We start from the raw sequence: 26,026 nt of genomic DNA on the forward strand, positions 1-26,026 counted from the left end.
CAGACTATTTGATATGCGACCCCCAAAGGAGTTGTAACCCACAGGCTGAGGACCACTGCTTTAGGACCCGAGACTCTGAGATTGTGTTAAGGTTCAAACTTCTATACAATTTGTCCAGATCCTTGTCCTCAGGTCTCTGTTTCCCCGTGGATCCACCTAGAAACCCCATGATGTCTATACAGCTGGCTGAAATCTGAGAGTCCCTTAGGATAACCATTCTGCTAGAATCCCTAGGTTCTTATTCTCCAGCCACTTCGGGTTTGGCTCTTATCCAGGCTGGGTGCCAATGGGAGTTGGGGGTCTCCAGTTTTCTCCCTTTATTCCCCCCATCTTCCTTTTAAGGTCTTCTCCCACGTATCTGAATATTTTTCCATGTCACAGGGGCCTTCTGGAGTTACTTGACTGCTTTGCTCTTCTATAATACGCTGTGTGATTTATGGGCTCCCACACTTACACTGAAATTTTAACAGACATTGCTCCTTCTAAATGTTTATATCTCTTCAAAGATTGTGATTTTATAAACAACAGCAAAAAAGTGAATAATTATTGCTTGATCTCATTGTGAACTTTGGAAATATTTATCAAAACTGAGCACAGTTATTTGTTTCTCAAGTGTGTTCACCCAAGAAGGAGGAAAGAAATACACTAGACAAAAGTCCACTGAAAAAATTATCAATTAAGACTATGAAGGGTATGAGCTGTGTTCACTGTCTCTCATGCTGGAGAAGCCACTTCTTTTTAGTGTGCACAGATCTGTAAGACTCAATTCCATTCTTCACATTTCTCCAGTGCTGACCATTTACCTTCTCTGTGCTAGCTGCCTTCTGATGGCATCATCAGCATCAGCACTTCATTTTGTGACAACCCAGTATCTCCTTTAGGGACTTCTTACTGTCCTCTTGATTCTTCAAGACATAGATAGATTCTGAAATCTATTAGCAAAATTCTACTGAAAACTTATTCACACCCCGTCCCCAATGTGGACATTCTGGTTTGAGCTTTAAAACCAGGCCCAATTATCAAAGAGTCCTTGCCAAGTGATTTCCTATAGTTTAATTAAAAAAAGTTACAACCCATTCTTTCCAAAAAAAGATAGGTATTGATGAAGTGTGATTCTAATTAGTTTTAACAATAAAAACCCAGAGACAGATATTGAGGGTGAAAGCTGAAAGATCAGAGAAGCAGAGCAGCAGCCACTACAAACATCTTACCTCTACAAATCCTCAGACTGAATGGGAGTTGGGGGTGGGCGAAATTCTGTCTCCACCTCCCGAGTGCTGGGATTAAGGGATTGCACCACCACTTCCCAGCTCTGTTTCACTTTTAGACTGGTTCAATCTCCTATAGCCCAGGGTGGCCTTTAACTCCTGATCGTCCAGCTTCTTCCTCCCAAGTTCTGGGATTAAAGGTGTGTGCCACCACTGCCTGGCCTCTATGGTTAACTAGTGGCTAGCTCTGCCCTCTAATCTCCAAGCAAGCTTTATTTGTCAGAACACAAACAAAATGTCACACAACGTAGCATAGTTTAGATCTTGAGGCACATGGCTCTCCTGGATCCAAGGTGATCAGACTACAGAAAATATAAAAATAAATCTATAAAAATAATTCTGTCTATGGTCCCTAGAAGCACGCTTGAGTATTTAATGTGATTCAGGGTACTCTGAACATTGTGTACAGTTTTAGCTTTCAAGTTTGTTTTAAAATAGATATGCAATAATAGTGCTACGTAAGGAGAATTGTGCTACATATTACAACAGCTCCTTAGGTTGTCTTGGCACGGTTTGGAGGACTCAAGACTACAGTCAAGTAGCTTTATATGTTTGGTGGGACACATGTCAATTCAACTGCGAATCTCAGAGCTGCTTTCTACAGCTCAGCCATGTAGCGAAGCAAAGACTGACGTGGTGAGCTAAGTGTTAGGACACTTACAGAAGTCATCCAGCTTCTGAAACTCATCTAACATGTTTTGAAAACACCTTCAACACATAAAACACAATAATATGTTCAAATGAGGACAGAAGAGTGTTTTGGTGAATGATTCATATTTATAAGATGTTTTCCTAAATAACATGACCACTCTCAGTTAACTGAGTGTCCTTAACAACATCAACTTAGATATAGTTTACTATGGAAACACCCTCCATTGTATAGAGACTCAAAGCCTTGTATATTTTATTTTACCTCTATATCTTGGCCTTGTATTTTTCTCCTCAATATTCTGCTTTCAGCCCACATTCCAACCCTTCATCCTCTCTACAAAAAGTTTCCCCAAGAGGCAAAGTTGCTTTCACCTTTGAAAAGATGTATTTTTTTTTATGTGTGTTGGTGTGTACATGAGTGTATGTGTGTAGGTGTGTGCCTGTTACTGTAGATGACTGCAGAGGCCAGAGGTATCGCATGTCCCTGGAACTGTAGTTACAGGTGTGTGCCAGCCACCCAGCATGGATGCTGGGAACTGAATTAAAGCCCTCTCTAGAGAGGAGTCTTAATAATTGAACCACCTATTTAGACCCACTTTCTCTTTCATAATACTAGCTAATTACAGGTACCCCTCCAAAAATGGTAGATATTCTACAGTAGAGGCATTGGAAGCTTTTTGTTTAGTATTCTGGTTTTTCTCCTTAATTTAAGTAAACCAAATAATCAAAATGTGAATAAGCTGTGTGACTTGGGAGCATCAGGTCTTGAAAGGACTTATTTACTAGACAATATCTCAAGGGTTTGCTTTGAGTCCTCTGTTCTTTTGTTTACAATCTATCATGATGCTCCAGTTTAAAAACATGATTATAGTGCTATTTAGCATGAAGAGCTAAAGGTTATATTTTGCATCATATTTCACACTGGCTGATAGTGGCAAAAAATTCTACCTATATGCTTACAAAAAGTAATCCACCAGCCATGGACTAGAGGTGATTTTACCAGCCTGGCCCAAACTGAAAGCTGTTAACTTAATTGATTTCTTAGGATCTTGAAGGACAAGTAGACTCTAAATGTTTAGGTCTGGTTTTCATATGGCCTGAACACTGATCAGAGGTTTACTACAGTTCACCTGTGGGTGTGACTGTTGTTCAGAGTCAGGAGGAAAGTGAAGAACAAGTCACTGGGCACAACCTCTCTCACCCTCCCCCCTGGAGTTTTGACGAGTTCCTATAGTTAGTGTCACTCTCTATTCTTGGAGTCATTACTATGGAAAGTTAAGTATTGTAGGGTTGGGAGACTGAGGCACTGAATTCAAGAATAAGGATATCTTACTTAATTTTTGAGAGGCTTTGTTTGCTTCTATGATATGGTTAAGTAAAAGGCCCATATATCTGTATTTCTTGAATTTATAATTGGATTCTACTATTTTTATTTTGTTAGTTTCATTTCCTTACGTATATAAGGAGGAACCCAATTTTATCACAGTGTCTGTGACCACACACAGGCACTATAGACTTAGCATTTGACTCTCAGGAGTCTGAATCAGGGCTCAGTTGCTCATGTGCTTGCATGATAAGCACAAAGATCTGAGTTCGATTTAAAGAAAAAAATTCTGACATGGAGACTCATACTTGTAACCCCAGAGCCAGGGAAACAGACCCTTGAGGTTCAGAGAACCACCCAGAACAGCCTATTTGATGAGCCCCAGGCCAGTGAGACACACTGTCTCAACAAAATAAGTAAATAAAACATAGACAGCACCTGTGGAATGATATCCAAGGTTGACATGAATGTACGTGCAGGTACACAAATGTGCATGTGTACCCAAACCACAACACCACCCCCACATGCAAATACACACAAATATGTGTACTGACAAACAATGTGCTTCTCAGAAAGAGAATTATGTGACAGAGTCTGTTGTATCTCAGCAGGTTGGCATGAGGAACCAATGAAGCAAAATGCATGGGACCATGTCTGACTGAACAGGGTTTGCCATCATTGTCCTTCAGATAAAAGTGGTTTTCTTAATGACTATTAGACCTTAAACAATTAATAGTGCATTGTGGTTCTGAATTTAATGGCACCATGAAACTTCAGTTACTGGCACTTGTTTCAACAAATATATCAGACTGGAATCTTGAATCCTACTAAAATGGTATATTGTAGTTCTGTGCCATGACATGGCAAGCCTACAAAAACAAGAAGAATCTAAAACTAAAGCAGTTTTTTATGTAGCACCAGTATTTTGATAATTGTAGACTTTCTTATTCAGTTTTCAAAATATTGCATTGAAATTGTATCTGTTTTGATTTCTGAATTTTCAATATGCATGGTATTTTTTTTTCATGTAAGTACCTCACTCAGCCTTGACCAATCTCAAGCCTGTCCTGAATCTGTTTGGCCATCACCTATATGTGTAACTTGAATAGGATAATTAATCTTACCAAACAAGACGTTTGAGAAATCATTTATACGATAACTCAAGAAGCCTGGAACACTTGGGGAGGTTCTTGGTGGTTGGGTGTTTTTGCCTTTCTTGACTCACACTAACACTATGCCAGGCACCACACCAGCTAAAGTTTACATTTCATATTCCATTTGCACGCTGTCTGTTTGATGTGAGATTGATGCAGTGAGGGCAAAGCAAACCTGGGTGGCCAACTCCAACAGACTGTCTGCTGACAGTTTGTTCAGTACACAGCCAGCACAGAAGACTGCCAAATGGAGGCAAAGCTAGCCGCTCAGCCACCTGAGCAGTGGCCAGGCTACCCCTCAGTCAGGATTTCTGTGCTGGTAATCCCAGCCCTGTGACGTGAATAAATAAAGAAATTAAATGGCACCAAACAGACAGTACTGATGTGGGCAGAGGGCCACTGACTAGCCAAGAAAGCAGGAGCTGGTCGTAAGCCAAGCTGCATTTGGAGCTGGGGAAATGGACAACAGTCCTGATGAGGAAACTGCCCTTGCAGAGAGAAAGGAGAGAGGAGGGAGAGAGAGGAAAGGAGGGAGGGAGCTGGAAAAACAGCTGGCTGGAGGCAACATATTGAAGAAAGAGGTATGATAGTTACTCTGAGACAGGAGGACCCCAAGGCCATCCCCACATTGGAATGAACACGATGTGCCTAGGAAAGAGGAGTAGGAGGCTGCTATCTTTTAAAAGTCAATAATATGTTCTCATGGTTATTTTCTCAAATTAATATTTGATTTAAAATATACTTTAATCCCTCCTAATTCTAGAATATCACTGAATGAAACAATTATCTTCTAATGGACTTAGATCTTTTTAGAACCAGATGACATGTAGCAGAATATCCCTTTCTAGACCTAGGTAAATGGACCTATTGTAACTTTAGTTAATGGGAAACTACATATATGTATCTGGCCAAAGCATTGGAAACAATGTACCCATCTGTATACTGGGTCTAAGTTGCTCCGTCACTTATATGGCCATTTCCCAATATCTGGTGACTGTTTATTTCATATTACAAATTTAAAAATTATATCTTTTAGTGACTTATATCTCCAAAATAAAAAGACATGGGGAGTTACATGAGAGTCTCTCTCTCTCTCTCTCTCTCTCTCTCTCTCTCTCTCTCTCTCTCTCTCCCCCCCCTCCCCCCCTCCCCCCCTCCCCCCTCCCTCCCTCCCCCTCCCTCCCTCCCTCCCTCTCCCTCCCTCCCTCCCTCTCCCTCCCTCCTTCCCTCCCTCCCTCCCTCCCTCCTTGGCAGCCAGCACTTGCATTCTGCAGGCAACCAGAAAACATACACATCTTTCTCCCATACCTACTTCTCTCCCAAGCTTAAAAAGCCTTTCCTCTATTATCATTTGTGGTCTATTTTAGATAACTGAAGTATCCATTAATTTTTCCTGATGCCAAACTCAGTTTTCTCTGGGTTGTGCACACATTTGATGTTGGTATTTTTTATTTTGGTGAATTTTCCTTGGCAAAGGCTCTGCTCCTGCCTGGGAACTGATTGAGCTTCCGCAGAGCCAATATGTTTCTCGGTTCTCCAGTTTAAATGCTGCCAAGGATTTTCTAACATGTGCCATGAGAAATTCAGCTGTGTATAAAACCCCATTCATTACATAAACAGTGAACTAAGCAACCTCTGGCAAAAGATGCACCCCATCTGACATGGGATGCACTGGAGACCTTCCAAAGGAAGTAATTAAAGATTGCATTAAAACAAAATGCCCTAGTACTTAACAGTCGTAATTGAAAAATAAAAGTTCCCAACCTGCGGTCTTCATACTTTTTAGAGATTTTGGAATGAAAAATGAACAATTTATATATATATATATATTTTCAAGTTTTCAACAGGCCGAGGAGAGCCGGGCCCTTCACTGTAGCCCAAGTTCAACGCAGCATGTATCTCCATTGGGCTGTAGGTCTATCAACTAACTGGTTGAGATTTTAGAGGCTACCTCATTTTGGCCTTAAAATGCTTTAATAAGTTTTAAATGATCAAAGTATTTCTTAAATGTTCTTTGCTTAACTGATGGAATATTACAAAATGCATCCTTCATAAAAAGGAAGGTAAAGAAATAAAGGTAAACAGAATGATGAGATTTGGGGAGTATTCATGTAGACAGTCACATCTGAGGGTAATTAATTACTTACTGGAGACATGCTTGTTTTTTATGAAAGTGGTCACTTATTTATGTAAATAAAGAGAATACTTCTCTTAGACACTTAATATTTTAACAGTTAGGATCCTGAAGATTAATTATTTTTATTTTAAAATTTATTTATGTATATGGGTGTTTTGCCTACATGTGTATATGTCTATTCGCTATGTACATGCCTGATGAGGTCAGAAAAGGGAGTCAGTTCCCCTGGGACTAGAATTACAGATGTTTGTGAGACACCATGTGGGTGTTAGGAATAGAAACTGAGTTCTTCAAAAGAGGAGCCAATGCTCCCAACCATTCAGCTATTTCTTCAGTTCCGGAGTCTTTCTCCTTTAAGAGTAGAATGATGGAAATACTTTACTCTATGTCCAAAGTCAAGCACATAGTACTGCATATCTCAATATGCTTTATTAACATTGCCAAAGAAGGTTTAAAACTCATTCTTGAGAAGGAGGAAAGCTACTTCAGAAGGAATCTGGAAATTGCCCAAAGCAGTGTCACTGGTTAAGTAAACATATGACTTCAGACACATATACACAGAGATCACACACCACACATATACACACAGATAAAGTTAAAAACATACACCTTATATTTCATCATCAGATAATATTAAATCGTAGATTTACACAATCCCCCAGGAGCAAGTCTACTTTGCAAAGTCTTTTTATTGCAGGTGCTACAAACAGCAGTGTTGGCTGTCTTAAATGTCAGCTTCTCCTGTTTGCTTCGTGGTGCCCCAGTGGAGGCTTGGGTGAGCAGTACAGGCAGAATGTTGGGGAATGAAGAGGTAGTCCCACAGTTTTGAAAATCTAGCAACTAGCTGACCAGATCCCATGTGTCCCAGTTGAGGAAGTTTAATAGAGGTTTTCAGATTTTAGTGCTGATAATCATCATGATAGGAAAAGCCAGACGGAACAGTCCCATGGCATGAACTCTCATAAATAAGAGACTATACCAGGTCCTCTGTGGCAATACTTAGATCACACTTTGTTCACTACTTGCTGACTCTCAAATGAACTAGCTTTGTGACCTGGGCAAGTGACCTTGCCTCATGATGAGATGCCAATCAAAGAAAATAAGTACTTCGCCCCGTCTGCAAGCATCTCCAGTGCACTGTCACATACTTCTGGTATTTTCCTGCAGGAAGCTCCCAGGCGGGGCCATGTGATTGCTAGAGTGGAGAGAACATGTTTACAACTGCATTGGCTGTTTTTCTATTTTCCTTGCTCGTCTCCTTTTAGTTGTATGTCCAGCCTCCAACTAGTAAAATGTTTTCTAGCACGAGGCTAGATGCCCCAGTACTTTAAAACACAAAACATACTCTTATAGATTATAACTTCACTAACAGCTGCCACAATAGGGATGTAATTCCAAGCAAGATATGATTCCTTGTGTTGTTCAGAATTCCCTTTCAAGCCTGATGTAGTGTTGCAAGACTGTAATTGCAGTACCCAGGATACAGATGGGGGAGATCTTGAGTTCAAGACCAACTGAAGATATACAATGACACTGTGTCAAATAAACAAAAATTAAAGTAAAAATAAAAAAATTCCTTTAAGGGAAGGGAGAAATGTTGTAATTATATTATATAATATCAAAAATAAAAAAGTCCCTTTAAGTGAATTTTAAATTATAATGAGTATATTTGGGTTGTAAAGATCAAAGACACTTGAATAGTTACAAATGTTTATTAGTTGCAAATACCATTACAAACATTTATCTTGTCCACAGAGAAAGCATGCGCCTCCATGTGCTGTCATGTATGCACATTATAGAATAACATAAATAGCTTAGTAGAAATAGTAAAATATATTGTGAATCTATAATAATTAAGTGATGTGGACCTGTACCAAGAAGAAATAGCTCAGTGAGACAAAAGAGAATGCTCAGTTCTAGAACATTGTGTGTGTATGTATCCTATGTGGTGATTCTTAAAAATCAATGGCAAAAAGAGATATTAAAAAGTCATGTAGGTTCCAATATGTAGCTGTGAATGGGAGAAATCAATTTGTATTTTTCACCTTAAACAGAAGTCATTTAACAGGAATGTTGAGGACAAATGTCTGGAATCTGGCAGCTCTGACAGGCTAGGTTTGGCTGCCCTCTCTGATACGATATTGAAAGAGACTGATGATGGTCAAATAGTTAAAAGAACGAAACTGATTCATCAAGGGTTCTAGAGAGCCCCAAGCTCATCTTCTGGAATTCTGACAGGAGCTTTAAGCTCAAATAGAGGAAGAATTGGGGTAAGGGGCAAGGGCCTTAATTAAAGCAGTTCTTGCTTCGATGTGTGTTGAGTAATCATTTTCTTAGCTCTGTGAGTGGTGGGAAGTCTGCATCACTGTCATGCTTGAAGTATCAGTCTAGTTGTCAGGAGACAATTACTTCTGCTCCAGGGTACAGCTTTACCATCGTGGAGAACTGCCCTCATCTGGAAGGGCCAGGAGGGCTCCTTCCAGGAACCATCTTTGGAGATTCTGCTGCTCCTAGAAACGAATGACTACTATTTGATACAGTGAGTTCTCTGTGCCTTTCAGCCCTGAAGGGAGGTGAGACCGATTAGACCAACACTCTTAGTGATAATTGTGCACATGGACAGAGGTGAGCCGGTGACCCAGCAAGGAGAGAGGTGCCAAGTGAAGGCACAGATACAAGGCTTTTATCCTGTCTGTAGTTACCTTGCGGTCTAAATCGGGAATCAATGCTTTTCAGCAAGGACAACTTCTAAATGCTTATTTCAAACACATTTCAAATCTATTTAAAATAAGACTTTACACACACACACATGCATGTACTTATAATCAAATAACAAATATTTTACTTCAAAATAATATACTTACCAAATATTCATGGGAAGAATTTTATAACATTGAAATGGTAAAATGATGAACATGCTGGGAAAATGATACATTAAAATGTCAAAACCTTACTCTATGCCCAGCAATACACACTGTATCATTTCATAAAAAGAAAAACTTTATAGTAAATGGTAATTTATTTTATAAGGTATGTATATATGTATACATACTAGATACATATGAGACCAGTAAATACTTAAGCACAAACTAATTATATGTTTTATATTTATACTTAAGGCCACTCCCTTGAAAAAGGTATAAAATTTTTTCATAGAAGAAGTTTCATTGAACTCATGTGGGTAAGATTGTGAAACAAATTTTTATTGGTTAATCTAGACAAGACATTTGTTCTCACTGTTTTCAGTTCAAAGAAATACTGGTTCATGGGAAGATGGATTTCTTTAAGAAGTTTTGATTATCTTTCCCTCATTGAGACTGACAGATAATTTTTTTTAATACAGTCACTAGATCTTGCCCCTTTCAACAACAGCTGCTGATTTGGAATAAAAACTTTTACTCCTAATTTATGCAGGCTCCTGAAAGATCTTCATTGCCTATGTTCAAAATAATAGTAAATGCTATATTTCATTGCTTCTCCTTGATTCCTTCAGTGTCTGACTAAATATCATCATTGATGGAACTACTATGCGCCTCTTCCTTCAGGAGTTCCTCTTCCATATGTGAGCATCAGCTTAGCAGGCAGCTAATGCATGTGTGGTGTTGCCTGTATGAGCTACCATTCCCTCTTCTCAAGTTCCTAGTCCTGTGGAAGAGGGCCGAAGAGAAGTACTTCTCATGTGTCGCTGTCAGGGCCTCAAGGAACTATCTATAGGAGACATGGTTCATGGCTTTCTTTGTTTCAACATTTGTAAAACATTGAAGTCTCAGGACAAATTTTTACAGTCCCTTACCTTTTTGAGCCTCCATTTCCTCATCTGAAAATAAGAGGATTGATCAAGTTTACATTTTGCATTAAAAAAAAAAAAACTTCTTCCTCAAACCTGACATTACTGAAATTTGACACAATTTTCTAAAATTCATTTCCTAAAGATATTATGGAATTATTGTTGTGAGAAAAGCAGGCATCACTATTTATTTATTAGTCCTGATTCCTGTTCTACTTGCTGGTCACAGCACTGAAGGCTGCAGTATGAGGAGCGATTATCCTGGGCCATTGCCTACATGGCTTGGTGTATTGTATGTGGAAGGGCAAAGCACTGTTGATTTTATTCTGTTATAGTTTATAAATAAGATACATGAGACTGTCCGATTGAGTCTCAGACAAAATCTCTACATTGCTTTAGCAAAGTATAGTGACTTTTTTTCCCGTCCAGATTCTAAGGAACTTTTGGTATAAATTTAAATGCCCCAAGCTTTTATTGAGAAATGTTACTGTAGCTTATTTTTATGTTTTCTAACCAATTTTGTTATTTTCGGTTTGAGAAAGTGATGTATTTAGTTAAAGATTCTGTCTGCACTTGACCTCTGAATAGGATTAATCTCCTTTCTCCAGAAAGAACCGAATCATTCTCCCCAGTAACCTCAGTTATCTTTGAAATGCCCTCATGTTCCTGTCTCTAATACTCAGTGTCTTGTTGTGGAGTGTTTTTCTTAGCCTTGTATTTGGTTGCTTTGTGTGGGGACTGATGGACTCTTCTGTCCTTCTCACCACTCTTCACTCCTGAGTCAGCTCCACGGACACACAGGTGCCATGGGTGGCACAGTAACTTTACCAACGGGGAAGTCTGTGTCTCACAGTCCCACTGGTCTCAGGGCCTTTAATATCAATGGAATATTCATGTGCCTCTTGAAAAAAGTGTCTCAGAATAAATGATGGTTGGTAGAAGTTAGGGCAACAATGACTGTAATGCTTTAAGAAAAGTGGCATCCACTATCTTTGCTTTATTTAATTGTCTCTCCATGGTGCTAAGAACATAGAAAAACAATGTTAAACCTTCTTTGTTCTTGCTTTCTTCTGTTTTGGTATAAGACACACTCTGCCTGGCCTGAAACTTACTGTGTAGTCAACGCTGGCTTGGATTTTGTAGTCCTCCTGCTTCTGGCTCCTGAGTGCTAGGACTCAGGACCCACCACACTTAGCTTAATTTTCTACTTGTTTCGTCATAAAAGAAGCAAGGTCTTCCTTTCTTTTTCTTTATATTTTGCTCTTTTAGCCACAGTCTATATTCATTTGGACTGTGACAGTGTTATAGATGCAAAAACTCTGCTTGGAGTTCAAAGCATTTGTACTATCAAATAAAAAAAAGACAATCTGAGTATTTTAGCCGGGAATCCTTAGGTGTAAAATTACCAAATATCATTTATCTATATTTGGTTATATTCATGACATTCACTGATCTATGTTATATACTTAGCATTTTCTTGAGACAGGAACTCACTGTGTCTACCAGGCTACCTCAAACTCCTAGAGATCCAACTGCCTCTGCTCCAAAATGCTGATATTAAAGGTATATACCACCATACCTGGCTACTTACATACTTTAGAGAGAGATACCACATACTATGGTTTATATAGATATTTTGAAAATATCAGTAACATCAACTTTGACAAATTTAGCATAAACAAATTTATAACTAGTAGTATGGAAATTTTACATTTGAGTTTACGCAGCATGAACAAACTTTTAATATGTATCATGAGTAGACCTATAAAAGAAACTAAATTATTCTGTCCTCAATGAGCCATATTCAACTGGACTGGGTATATGTATAGGGGAAATGAATACAATTTCATGTTCTTAAGCATTTTGCCTTAGTTTGTGCCTAACAGTGCTTATCTGACTGAATTTAACGTATTTTAAGGCATAATTTTAAAATAAGAAAATAATATTGGATATAGGAGTCTTGATACATTTTATTTTCTTTCTTGAGCTGTTTCTTGGACTGTGCCAACCAAGTACAACTCCTGCTTTTTTGGAACGTCTCTTGCTTGTGGGCTGCCTTCTGGTCGTGTTTCAGACCCATGCACAGCCATGCTGAGAGGAGGCATGGAGAGATCCCAGATAGGACAAGATTAAAAGTCAGACATCCTCATGTCTAACCATTCTCAAGTATGGAAGGAAACACCGGGGTGATTTAAAGGGAGCCATTCATGTCCATTCGATAGGCTCCAACTATCCCCATGCCTGGGCATGTGCATAGGGCTTTCTTTACCACCCTACACACCGTCAGAGTTAATTCTTCAAAGCCGTCATTAGTGCATGTCAATTCAAGAACCTCTTTGAAATCTCTTAACTGACAAATATCCTTATTTTTAAAAGTCCTCTTCTAAGTGGTAAATGTTTTCCTAGTAATTTCACATTCCCTACTCCCTGGGAAGAACTGTATCTTATCAGCTGCCTCTGCAGAAACCTCTAACATAACCCTTGAGGCACCTCTGTATACACTAGGGTGGTGTGAATCTCTCTTTTCTAGTGTTTCAATTTGACTCAAAATAGGGAACAATATCCCAGCACCCAACCCACAACAGAAGGACAGATGAAACATCGTGTCTTGTATTTCTAGTCCTAATCACATACACTAAGAGGGAAACCTGTCCAAGAATTCACACATACGATAGGCTTTTTCTTTTGACCTGTTAACTTCAGAAATTAGGAACATGAGATGCACGAGGCCACAAAGCATAGATATTAGTATGCAAATTAAAATAAGTTTATTTTTGGATTGTCAGTTACACATCCTATAACTGAAGCTGTTTGCCCTGCATTGTGGACCTATTTTTCAGGCTTATTATTAAGATAAGGTATGGTATTCAGTATTATCTACCTCAAATGTCATGTCTACACTTACAAATTGTTTTCTGTTCTTGTATGTTAAGCTTTAAGAGACATTTTCAAAGTGCTTAACATACAAAGGAAAAGGGAAAGACTTAATAAGAGTGTATTAAAATTACAGAGCAGTTTAAATATAAAACACACACAAAGAGAGAGCAAGCAAATCCTGAAAGCTGCTTCCTGTCTGTCCCTTTGTGCTTAGGTGAAAGCCGATGGAACAGGGAGGTGAACGTCAACATTTTGAATTCCTTTAAAAATGTATCACCCGCCAAGCCCTTGATTCTAAAATTAGATCTAAATGAATATTAAGTAGAATCACCAATGGTTAGATTGACAGTGTGTGTGTGTGTGTGTGTGTGTGTGTGTGTGTGTGTTTGTTTAAAAGTGGAACTCAAATTTCTACATGAACAATTACAAAGGAAACCTATGATTAAGCACTATGTTCTTTCAGAAAAGAAAAAATAGCTTGCACATGAATTCTAAGAAGGCTTGGAATACTTTCAGTCACTCGTTAGTCTAATTGAACTAGAGATTATAAGAGAAAGTCTAACTTTGGAAAAAATAGGGTAATTATGGAATGTGGGTCAGATGAAGGAATCATGGTAACCTGAGAGTGATGATCATATCCTCCTCAAACTGCTCTTCTGTTTTTCAAAGGAGTCTTTCAGTGAATACAAAATGGGGAGGAAAAATGAATGGCATGGGTCTGCCAGGAAAGTAAATTTTATTTCTCTAGTTTTCACATGGGCATTATTCACTCTAGAAGTAATTGACACCCTACAGTTCATACCCTTTCCAGTGTATTGGCCAACTGGTTCACAAACTGGAAGTCCACAAATGGCTAAATATTGCCCTGAAAAAATACATTAAAAATATGGTACTTTATTTTTGAGGTTGGTCCACAATACCACATTACATTTTTCAATATTCTATTTGTGTGCCTGAACTTAATTATGATATTTTAGTACAGTCTATAGTCTGAGAACTTGGTTTGATAGGGTGAGGGAGAAACTTGATTCAGCTGTTAGTAAATATTTCTTGACTGCCTGCTCTATGTCAGGCACTGGCTTAGTACTAGGCAGCAGTAAGCAAGGTTGCTACTTACACAAAGATGTAGTTCTAGATCAAGGTGGGAATTCATTTTGCATCTCTGTGGGGGGTAGTTTGTATGGCTAACTCTGAAAAATATATCCAAGGGAAAATTTTCCTTCTTTCTCCTAGTATCTTCCTGAATGCCCTCATTAGTAAGACACATAAAATTATAAGACTGCTACTAAAAAGCTTGCTAACAGTTTTATTAATACCACATCCTCCAACTTTCGAATGGATGATATCCTCTTCATGAGATAGGACAACTATGCATAGCCTAGCTTCTTCATGTCAGAAATACCCATGTCTATGAAGCAGGCTTGAGTGTATAGCTAATATGTTAGTATTGATGATCGGAGGCATCTATATCATGCAAATGAGAAAACAACTCAGTCCTTAATGAATACCCAAATTATCTCCAAATACTAATACATAAACCAGAAGGAATTATGAAATATTAACAGGCTGAATAGCACAAAAGTCATGATGAAAGCTTTGAAAATCATCCATGAAAAGCATTTTCTCTAGTGCTAAAGATCTCCAAAGAAAGACAATCCTAAATCAACTTCCCCGAGGCGTAATAGTTCTTTCTCTTTTTAAGACAGTATTCTTAAGAATTAGTGTAATTCCTCTCTGAGATTGCTTAAATTCATTTTCTCTTCTTTTGTTGTCGGAAGATGCTTGTTAAGCCATTGTACATATTTATTCAAAGAATAAAGGCCATTCTGCTCTTCATAGTAATCCTTCCTGAAGATAAAAGAAAACTGAAGCCACAGGCTCAACATTGAAGAGATGTCACTCATTTGTTTGATGAAAATCAATTATAAAAACCAATTATATGTATGGGTTTCATTTCCTAACTTCTTTTTCTAACTAACAGAAAATTGTAGGAGTAGATTTTCAGATATGATAAAGAACGAGCTATCTAGTTTCACATAGGTTGATATAATTACTATTATCTAAGTCTTATAATGCAGTTGATATTGCTTTGCCTTTATATAGATTTTCTCACTTACATGACTTTTCTTATTTAATCATCCCAACCATCCCATGGTGTGTTGCCTCTATGGGATAGAAATGTGAAAAGGGAGAGAAATGAGGCGTGTAGAGATCACACTCTTTGTAATGCTCACATCTGAATTTGAACTCTAGAAGCTGATTCTGGGCCTTGAACTCTTAATTACTGACAAGGAAAGCTATTCACATTGTATCACATCAAAAAGCTCATCATCTCTCTTGGGTTAATTGTTTATGCCCTTGAAGGAAATGCCTACTGTATTGGTTTGGTTAACAACATTATTTGTGAATAAATGAAATTAGAACCTGGCAATATTGGTTTCCTTGAAATTTTCAGTCCCTTAAATAAATTTATACTTATCTTGATATAAATAACTAATTCACCATTAAGTCAGGATAAGGTATATGCTGTGTAAAAGTGATTATCCACCATATGCACTTGGTAGAGAGAATATATGATCCTTTATCTTTATATCAAAATACATATGTAATAGCAGATGGGTGATATTAAGAGCCTGCCAATGAGTTTACCCAGTGTGTTATTTAATATCCAAAATCCTATGATTATCCCCAGGCAACCAGAACCTTTCCCCTTTAGAAGAAGTGCCTTGGCAAACAAGAGTACAGGACAACATTTATCTGACATTTGCATAAATGAAAAGTAAAGTAAAACACCAGGACCACAGACTGAATAGACTAGTGAAGACTGCTTTACATGTAGTAGTTTTATGGTTCCCAACAGCGCTCAGCTATTAGCCCAGCACAACACAAGCCAGGGCTTTGGTATTTCAGTTTTAGTGGGGATTTGGAGGAATTTTAGCCTATTGACTTCTCACAATTACTTTTGTGAATGGAAGGTATACAATTAATGTATCCGTATCACTATCTATACATACCTCTATGCTTCAGTTTAAAAAAAATTCAAATGGTTTTTGTTAAGTGAGTTGATAGCTGAAATTTATTTATTTGGAAAAAAAATTTATACAACAAAATCAATTCATATTTGGTGGGTTTTTTCATGATCTACTTGAAAATTCCATGAACTGCAGACAAGTTATGTATATTCAAATATGAAATCTAGATTCTCACTGCTCTTCTCTACCCACAGGTTGTATATAAAAATAATGATGTAAGGCTGGAGTTATCTCGACTTGCCAAGCAGGGAGATCCTAAGATGAAGATTCATGGAGTGGTGGCATTTAAGTGTGAAAATGTGGCAACCTTAGACCCAATAACTTTTGAAACCCCAGAATCTTTCATTTCTTTGCCTAAATGGAACGCAAAGAAAACAGGCTCAATATCATTTGATTTCCGTACAACGGAGCCAAACGGCCTCATCTTGTTTAGCCATGGAAAGCCGAGACATCAAAAGGATGCCAAGCACCCACAGATGATTAAGGTTGACTTTTTTGCTATTGAAATGCTGGATGGTCATCTGTACCTCCTCTTAGACATGGGGTCGGGTACTATCAAAATAAAAGCCCTGCAGAAGAAAGTGAATGATGGAGAATGGTATCACGTGGATTTCCAGCGGGATGGACGGTCAGGTAATTGAACTTTTTACTGTGCTATTACAAACTCCCTCCCACCCCCTGCCATTCTGAATAATTACAACCAAGACCTATTAAAGGTTTGCTACATTAAAAATATATTGCCAGTTACTGTTTCTGCTTTACCTCTTGTAAAATATCAGGAGCCTAATTAATCATAATGCTTCAGTATTAAAACCCAAATGACTAAATGCTTTCAGTGTCTTAAGCAAACATTTCTTTTTTTTTTAAAATTAAATTTTATTCATTTATTTTACATCCTGACTGCATTTTCCCCTCCCTCTTCTCCTCTGATTCCCTCCCCGCACCTCCTTTCCATCCCTCCTCCCAATCCATTCCTCCTCTGTTTCTGTTCAGAAAGGGGCAGGCCTCCTATGGGTCTCAACAAAGCATGGCATATCAAGTTCAGCTAGGGCTAAGCTCCTCTCCTTTGTATTAAGACTCAGCAAGGTAACCCAGTATGAGGAATAGGTTCCCAAGAGCCAGCCAGAGCATTAGGGACAGGCCTTGCTCCCATTGCTAGGAGTCTCACAAGTAGACCAAGCTACACAACTGTCATACCTATGTAGAGGGTCTAGATCAGTCCCATACAGGTCCAGACTCTGTGAGCTCCTATGAGCCCAGGTTAGTTGTTTCTATGGGTTCCCTTATGATGATCTTGACCCTCCAGGCTTGTAAAATCCTTCCTTCTCTTCAATAGGATTTCCCTAAGCTCAGCCAGTGTTTGGCTGTGGGTCTCTGCATCTGTGTCCATCAGTTGCTGGAAGAAGGCTCTCTGATGACAGGGTATTCACCAATCTTATGACGGGTTAGGCCAGTTCAGGCTATGTATCCAGTAATGCTGAGTCTTAGCTGAGGTCATTCTTGTGATTCGTGGGAGTTTCCCTTGCATCAGGTTTCTACCCCGAAATGCTCTCCATATTCTTTGCTCTCCCCCTCCATCCACTCCCCAACCTCATCCCTCATGTTCACTTTTCTATCCACCCCCAGTCTACCCCGGAGATCTCTTTTATTTCCCCTTCCCAGGGAAATCTATGCATCCCCATTTGGGCCCTCATTATTACTTGGCCTCTTTGGGGCTGTGGATTGTCGATATCAAGTGCCACATCTTGCAAGAAATTTTATCTTAAATTTGTTGATGACAGAATTTAGAGTTCTTTATAGAATTAACTATGTCTTTATGCCATTGGATGTTTGAAGGTACCTGAAATGCAATTATAAAAAGTGAAGAAGAAAAATGCGTGAAAATTCATCAGGACTGTAGGGAAATATACTGCACAAAACACTTCAGTTAATGTAGTGGCATTCAAAGTTACCTCTCAGCCAGCTATACTTTACGACGTTTGACATTCCGACAGCAGGGGTTACCCCTGGCTTCACTTTCTGCCCTTTATTCCTTTATGGGTGTGGCAGGGTAATTTTCTCAAGAAATAATATTTTCCATGCACTTTAAAAGTTGCTTGACGAGCTTAGAGTTTGGGTACTAAGAACTTTGAAGAAAGGGGAAAAAAAAGCAACTAGGAAGATAACTTTTTATACAAGAAAATGAAGAGTGGAAAGTAAGAACACGGAGAAAGAGCTGGGATGACAGGTACAGAATAAATGGAAATTTATAACCCTGACTTATCTCAGAAAGTCTATTTATGAGTTCCCTGTTTGGGTAAATTTTGTTCTCTGAACGTCATTACCCTAGAAACGTTGGGGATTGGGTTCATCTCTGTTTTTCTTATGTAAGCTATGAAATGTTTACTGATTGGGATGCCGAAAAACATTTACAAACTCTGCCCTGCCCCACACTCTCTGGAAGAGTTAGTACTTAATTCAATCATTAAGAACTTTCAAATAAAAGAATTAAAATGAATGTGAGAACAAGGCATGATCTAGTGCTTCAAAATATTAGATTGTAGATGGTATCAGGACTTCATGTATATCTAGAATGAAATTTTGAAAATGACTTTGAAGAAGAGAGATTTGACTCATATTTTATAACATAATTTTGACTCATTTTATAACAGAATAAGATAAAACAAATCAGATTATCTTGTTATACCTTAGAGGTACAGAAAACTAAAAACAGCAAACTTCAGATCAGTTATATTTTATTTATCTAGAAATGAGATACTAATAATATAAAAATAGTTCATGACAAATATTAAGTTATTAGTTAATGCAAATTAATTATTAGTTGATGTGAGAATACCAAAGCCCCCTAGTACTCATTTCATAACAGATTTAGGTTTGTAGATGCCACTTTTCAGGCTTTCTTCTTCTGAATTATGTGTATATGTATATATACAGATGGGTTTACATACATAGTATATTCAAGCACACAAGTACATACACACGTTATACATACACATAGAAACACGCACCTTAAAGGAGAAAAAAACTTGATGAACTTTTCAGTGAAGTTCATTATAATCTTACCAATTATTGAACAAATACCATAATTTTCAAGGCAGAAGATACCTATTGTTTTGTGCTTAACCTCTCTATTTTATCGTCATACTGAAAGTTTATTAACTCCTGTATTTAAATCTTTATTGAAGAATACCAAAGACAGACAGCATCTACTCTAATTTGCACAGTTCATTTTTGTATTGAATGAATAGGAACATTTTCTAAGTTTTAATTGCAATCTCAAAGAGCAATTAAAGCATTGGGTTTTTGTTGGAATTCACTGGAAAGATAGAAGTTACTATGGTTGTTAGTATTTTGATGGCAAATTACTTTTATGTGATTAAAAGTCAAATAAGTGAGTTGGAACAAACAGTGTGAAAACCAAAGCCAACTTTTGCCCTTCAACAAATTGAAGAAGGTAGCTCACATCATGCAAGCCTCACTCAGGGGAACTTAATGCCATTTTAATAGCTGTAGCTGTTAATATTTTATATATAGTACTTTAATTAAGTTCTATATTTGCCCACTGCATTGATCTAGCATAGACCTGTCTTTTAAATTTTGAATGAATGTATACACAGTTTCATTTTATCCAAAGAATATTCTGAATTTTGCTGTTGAAATGCAAGCATTTGCAGATGAGTTCAATGTAAGAAACATGGAATCTCAGAGTCAAATTTACCCATTTTCATATCAATTATATTCAAAGGTTCTATGAAAATGATTGCCCATATCACAAAGAAAAATAGTGTGGCTATTTCAGCAGGACATTTTGGGCTGCCTTCTTACAGTGATAAAGAAGGGTTCATTGAATTCCCCAGACCACCCGTTAGCTAAATGCCCAAAAGCATTTAAAGTACCTGTTATTTAGGTTGTTAAAATAGAGGGACCCAAACCTCTGAGTTACTCTTTTTTTAAAAAAAATTTTTTTTGAGACAGAGTTTCTCTGTGTAAAGGCGTTGACTGTCCTGGAACTCATTCTGTAGACCTGGCTAGCCTTGAACTCACAGAGATCCAACTGCCTCTGCCTCCCAAGTGCTGAGATTAGAGGTGTGTGCCACCATCACCTGGCTTGAGTTACTCTTTTAGTAACTGATGTCATTGACATAGATACTAAGTAAATCATCATAGAGCTATTTGATGGCAAGGTAACTACTAATTTTCTTGGTCAGAGGTAAAATTAAAATCACAGTAGTGAACATAACTGAAATTTGGATATTTCTAAAACAGTTTATAAGGGAAACTCATCTAAGCGAAAGTATATTTAATTTGTTTCTATATTCAGAGTTCCTAATTTTTTGGGCATGAAATACAGCTGGAAATACAGGCGGATACCTTCAGATCCAATCCACCTCTATTCATATTCTGTGTGTGTGTGTCTCTCTCTCTGTCTCTCTGTCTCTGTCTCTGTCTCTCTGTATGTGTGTCCTCTATCTCTCTTTCTACACACAAACACATAGACAGAGTAGCACATTGTCAAAATACTCCTCAAAAGACATCCTTTTACATTTGAAGAATAATAGCAATTTTCCTTGTAAATGCAACTTCTTTAAATTTATAATCTCATTTAATTGCCTTTTTGAAAGGCATTTATACAATATAGAAAAATAGGCACTGCCCTTTTATGAAGACAGTGCGAACTTCCAAGCCCAGACATGTGAAATAATTCAAACAGAAAGGTCAATCATTGTTAGATAACTTTGCGAGCCTGGGACAGGAACGACAAGCTTTGATAAGAACAGGACTTTGAATTCTGCTTGTTCACAAGATCCGTATATTGTTAAGCAAACATGTAGGTAGAAGAGAGTTAACCAAGGTGGAAGCTATCATCTCCCCAAGTACTGGGCCAGGCAGCAGTGACAAGGATTGTCATCACCCAGGCCACCCTTCTTCCTAGTTGTCTATTCCTGGTGTGAACAGAGGTGTTCACAAAAAGGGGTATGTGAGCCCCTTAGAGGATGAAAAAAAAACTACATTAATTTGAATATTTTATTATGAATAATGGCTTGTGAACACAGTTATAACACATGAGATATTAATATAATTAACTAAAAATGATTTCAATGTGTACAATGTGTAATAGGCAGAGATAGGGGAGGGACATTTACAGCTAGGAGGCAAGTTCACCGCATGACCTAAACAGAGAACTCATCTAATAGTTGTTCAAGCAGAACCATCTAAGTGTGACAAAACCTAATGACTACGGGAAAAACTGTGTTCTGAGTTTTTACCCACCTATGATGTATCTTCTATTCCAAAATGTAGAGGAGAACTACACGCACTAATTCCCCCGTTTTTATACAACTTGATCGCACCAGTTTCTCTAGACAATGGAGCTTCCTTCTGTAGCCTACAGAGTTTATAATCAGTGACATGGGAGGTGAAGTGGCTGAGTTATCTGCATATGGCCATAACAAACCCTAAAATTAGCTGGCAAAGGAGGAGACATGCAAAGTGCCGGCTTGATCAGGTGGATTCGAGTGGACGATTTAGGTTCTGGAATAGCAGTTATCCTCTGTGCATATGTGAGCTGCTAGGATAAGAGCCCTTCATTGTTGAGTTAATAAACATACTGTAAAGGTTCCTATTCTTGCCAACCTTGCAGGACATCATTCTAATACATCTTTCCCAGCCCTCCTCTCTTTCCAGTCGTCCCTGTTCTCTCTCAGCTGGTCCCAATTGTGACACCAAACAGCTGCCCAGGTATTTAGCTGAAGTGTGAGTTGTCCTACAATTAAGATGAGGTTAATTACTGTTTTCTTAGGGCAAGAATATTGTTTAAAATCGTGTTAAACTCTTTGGCTCAGGCAAAGATACCCTCTCAAGATTTTTTTTAATAGCAAACTGCCAGTCATTTTTTTCTTCTCTTTTTGCAAACTATCATTACACATTGAAATCAAAGAGAAAACTCATTATTCTTGTCAAGTTCTGCTTGTGTACAGCAGAGCCCAGCAGATTGTATCAGCGGTTATTCATGGGTAAGCCTACATTTAACAGCTAAGAAGCCATTGAGATTTGAATTGAAGTCATAGAGTTCTAGTTTAAGAACTAGAAATTATAGAGGGAAAGGCACAGTCTCTCTCCAGAGCACATAATTAGGGGTTTGTAGTAATCACTGTTCAGTGTGAGCAGCTCTTGCTAGCTGTCTATTACCAGCATTGATTTATGTGTATACCATTCTTGAATTGCCACGTTTAGATGGTGATACTTGAACAACCATTAGATGAGTTCTCTGTTTAGGTCTTGAGGTGAACTTGCCCCCTAACTGTAAATGTTCCCCCGTGTCTCTGCCTACTAGCTTGTTGCATACGTTGAGATCATTTTTAGTAAATTATGTTAATAACCTGTATCTTATAGTTGTGCTCATAAACCACTACCCATCAGTGGGGAAGACTGAAATACCTTATCAATCACTTACTAATTATTTGACCAAATAGGGTCAACTTGCTATTGAATTTTTATATCAAATTTTATTAAATTGATGTTTATATTTACTTACTAAAATGAAGTCTATTTTCTCTATATTTATAGCTTTTTTTGCATTGTAAGTCTTTGATTATTGTAAATGTGTACATGTTTATATTCTTGCTGGTACACTATAATGTCCAGACCACTTGTTTAATTTGATTTTTATAAGGTCTTTTTATTCAAGAATATCTGAGCAATAAGCATTTATTTTCAGAGAGATATATGACCTGTAATTGGAAGGAAGGCATCACAGCACAGTTCCCTAAAAGCCCAGTCCCTCAGAACTTAATTTATATTCATATGTCTAAACATGGGAGTTCAGGAGCAGACATTGGAGGAAGCCATCTGACTGCTTGTGCCAGGCACTTGAGTGTGTGTTCTCACTGTGAAGATGGAGTTTGCGCATCTTATCTGAGATGAAGGACATTTCCTCATCTAATAAACTTTCCTTACTTGGCTCATTTTAGGTACTATTGTGATGAAATGAGTCGGTGAAGGCAGTGTGTGGCTTGATGTACAGTTGAGTTGCTTGAATATTTTTTCACGATTGCATGCACGCATATAATAAAACATGCTGCGTGTTATGAGTATGCTTGTAAACAAACGGAAAGACCCATTCTTACCAATCTTATTCAAATCTGAATTTACTCAAAATGAGCATGCCGAGTGTCACAAAGCTGTCAACTCCAGTCAAGTAACATTTTGCAGCAACTGAAATGTTGCTTTACTGCAGCTGCTCAGGTTTCCAATCTGCACCCACAGTGAGATATCCTGAGGGTTTGTTGCCATGAGACAGCCCATCTCCTAAGCTGAGAGCAGACTGGCTACTTGAGTTGCTTTTCATTTTGAAAGGCAATGGCAGGTTAGTTTTGTTAGCCAGTGCTTCTCATCTGCCCACTCTGGGGTACCTTCTCCTCTTACTCTCCCCAGCACTGGGTATTAGGCTTTCAAACTTCTGTCCTGAATTTTTTTTTATACACGTGTCTTATACTTAAGTCCCCAGCTCATGGGTAAATCCAAGTAAATTTTAAAAAGAAAATTAAGATGATTATTTTTGAGTTTTCTAACATTTATTTCAGTTCTTTATCTAAATCCTTTATTAGACATTAAAAAGAACATTAAAAGGTACAAAGAATCACAAATAAACATAAAACTGCCTTAACCATCCCTGATCCTCCTACACTAATAACTTTGGTTAGTCTTTTAAGTTTTTGTCACTTATTTGTTCTTATAGTTTTAGAAGAATTATGCATTTTGTGTTTTGCATCATCCTACTGTATTATTAGCAAATTCTGCTTATCTGGTTTTATTATATATTTTCATTGAGTTTGAATTTATTTATTAGAGTTCAAATTTGGCAAATTTATAGTTTTGTGGAATCCAACTCTTGTGTACTGAATTATAGAGAGATAAGATTGACATTTAAAATTATATGATGCAGTAATTCTATGTATTACTCAGAATGGAACTTTAGTGATCATCTTGTCAAACCCTTTAGTTTGTATGAGACCTACAGTGAGGCCTAGGAATCAAACTTTGGCTCCATTTGCTGGCTAGTTACCTGAAGAGCTAGACCTTGGATATTAGTTTGCTTCCGCCAGACAAAAGCATTTCTGCCATGGTGTATTATTTACTAGCCCTTGATTCTAGCAATTTAAAATTTTGTAGTAATTGAAAACTTAAGTCACATTAGCTTATTTAAAATCCCACCTTTACTTCCTGTTTCTATTCACCATATAAACTAATTGTGGAATATAGCCAAGAAAAAATATGAATGGAAGAAAAAGCATGTAGAAAAATATGAATAGCACACCAAATTACAAAGTTTATTTCTGCTTTTATAACAAAGAGCTGCTTTCAAAAGATTGTTTTTCATTTATGCACAAATTATATGAAAAATGAATTTTCCCCTTAAGCTTTGGAACATTCTTATACAAATATTACCTTATTTACTAGCTGACTTTTAATCCTTTTTCCTATGTTATTAAAACGACAAACTTAAATGCTAGTGTTATGAATGTAGTTTGCACATTAAAATAACATAATATGTGCATATCCCAGTATTGTGCCGCAATTGTATTCTTTTAAGAGCTAAGTGCTTTGGATTCTCACATATTGAATCATGAAGCGCTTGTAGAAATAAATTCTCACCCATGGCTACCTTCCACAAAATTTAACTACTGAAATATGATAGTATTTCTGTAAAGCATTGATTTGATCTACTAGAAACTTCAACTTCAATTAGATTGGAAAGGTATCATGGAATGCACACTACTTGGGAACCTTTATTTTTAAATTTCCCTATGCTCATATGTATTCCTGAAATGGCTTACAGTAATTCCAATTCTGTGATTACTCTGTTGCTTAACTTAATATGTCACTTGGTTAATATCCATAGTAAAGTCATTAAGGGACATCACAACAGAAATCCCATATATATCCAGTCTGAGACCTTCACACAAGTGCAAGTTGAAATGCAAGCATCTGTTTGAGCTTTTCCCTCAACAATGGAATGCATTTTTAACTCTTCAAAAAATTTCAAAATATACAAATAATTATTCCCAGCCCAACTTCTATGCTCTCTGTTTCCTTAACATATCCTGCAGAAATTCTCCTAAAATATAAGACCAAATAGACTGACCATGCATAGAAAATACTGATTTTTTTTGGTCATACTTTATTTTGATTGTAGAATATTCAGGGAAAATCCAATATGCATATTTGTCCATCATTTCTTTTTAACTTTGAGCAAGCCAAATTAACATTCTAACTCCATTTTTTATATTTGAATGAAGATAGAATTATTTTCCTTTTTCTTTTTCTTTCATTTTTAATTGTCTGCTAATTCCCTGGGAACTCAAAAATTAACATTCAAAGTAAAATAAGGAATGTGGAAAAACATAATTGACGATACTCTTGCAATCAGTTGTTTTCTGAACTGTGGTTCTAACTTGTTAGTTGTGAAACTCATTTGATGACCCAGCATTTGTTTTAACACATGAATATGATACAGAAAATACCATGGTATCTAGAGGTAATAGAATTCAATATTTTTGTTAATGTTTTGTTTCAGCATGTGTGTGTGTGTGTGTGTGTGTGTGTGTGTGTGTGTGTGTGTGTGTATGCAGGCAGGAACACATGCATGTTCACACATGCAAACACATGTGCACCCATGTAAGAGTGTACTGTCTTACATGAACATTATGATTTTACTTATAAACTTGCTTATAAAGAACTATTTTATGGACAGGGGCTCTTGAGGCCCACCCTTGATGGGGGAGCTGCTGGTAGG

At 37.5% G+C, this 26,026-nt stretch overlaps 1 protein-coding gene across 32 annotated transcripts in view; it reads left to right on the plus strand.

Moving 5' to 3' along the window:
• Nucleotides 1-26,026, plus strand: part of Nrxn1 (neurexin 1) — a 1,067,728-nt gene that overhangs the window by 431,092 nt on the left and 610,610 nt on the right. For all 32 annotated transcript variants that reach the window (XM_037198226.1, XM_037198233.1, XM_028893236.2 and 29 more), the window contains one exon: nucleotides 16,425-16,863. In XM_037198226.1, the coding sequence (XP_037054121.1) occupies nucleotides 16,425-16,863 (439 nt within the window). The remainder of the gene's footprint in view (nucleotides 1-16,424; nucleotides 16,864-26,026) is intronic.

Source organism: Peromyscus leucopus, chromosome 22 (genome assembly GCF_004664715.2).
Source record: "Peromyscus leucopus breed LL Stock chromosome 22, UCI_PerLeu_2.1, whole genome shotgun sequence".
Classification (NCBI taxonomy): Eukaryota; Metazoa; Chordata; class Mammalia; order Rodentia; family Cricetidae; genus Peromyscus; species Peromyscus leucopus.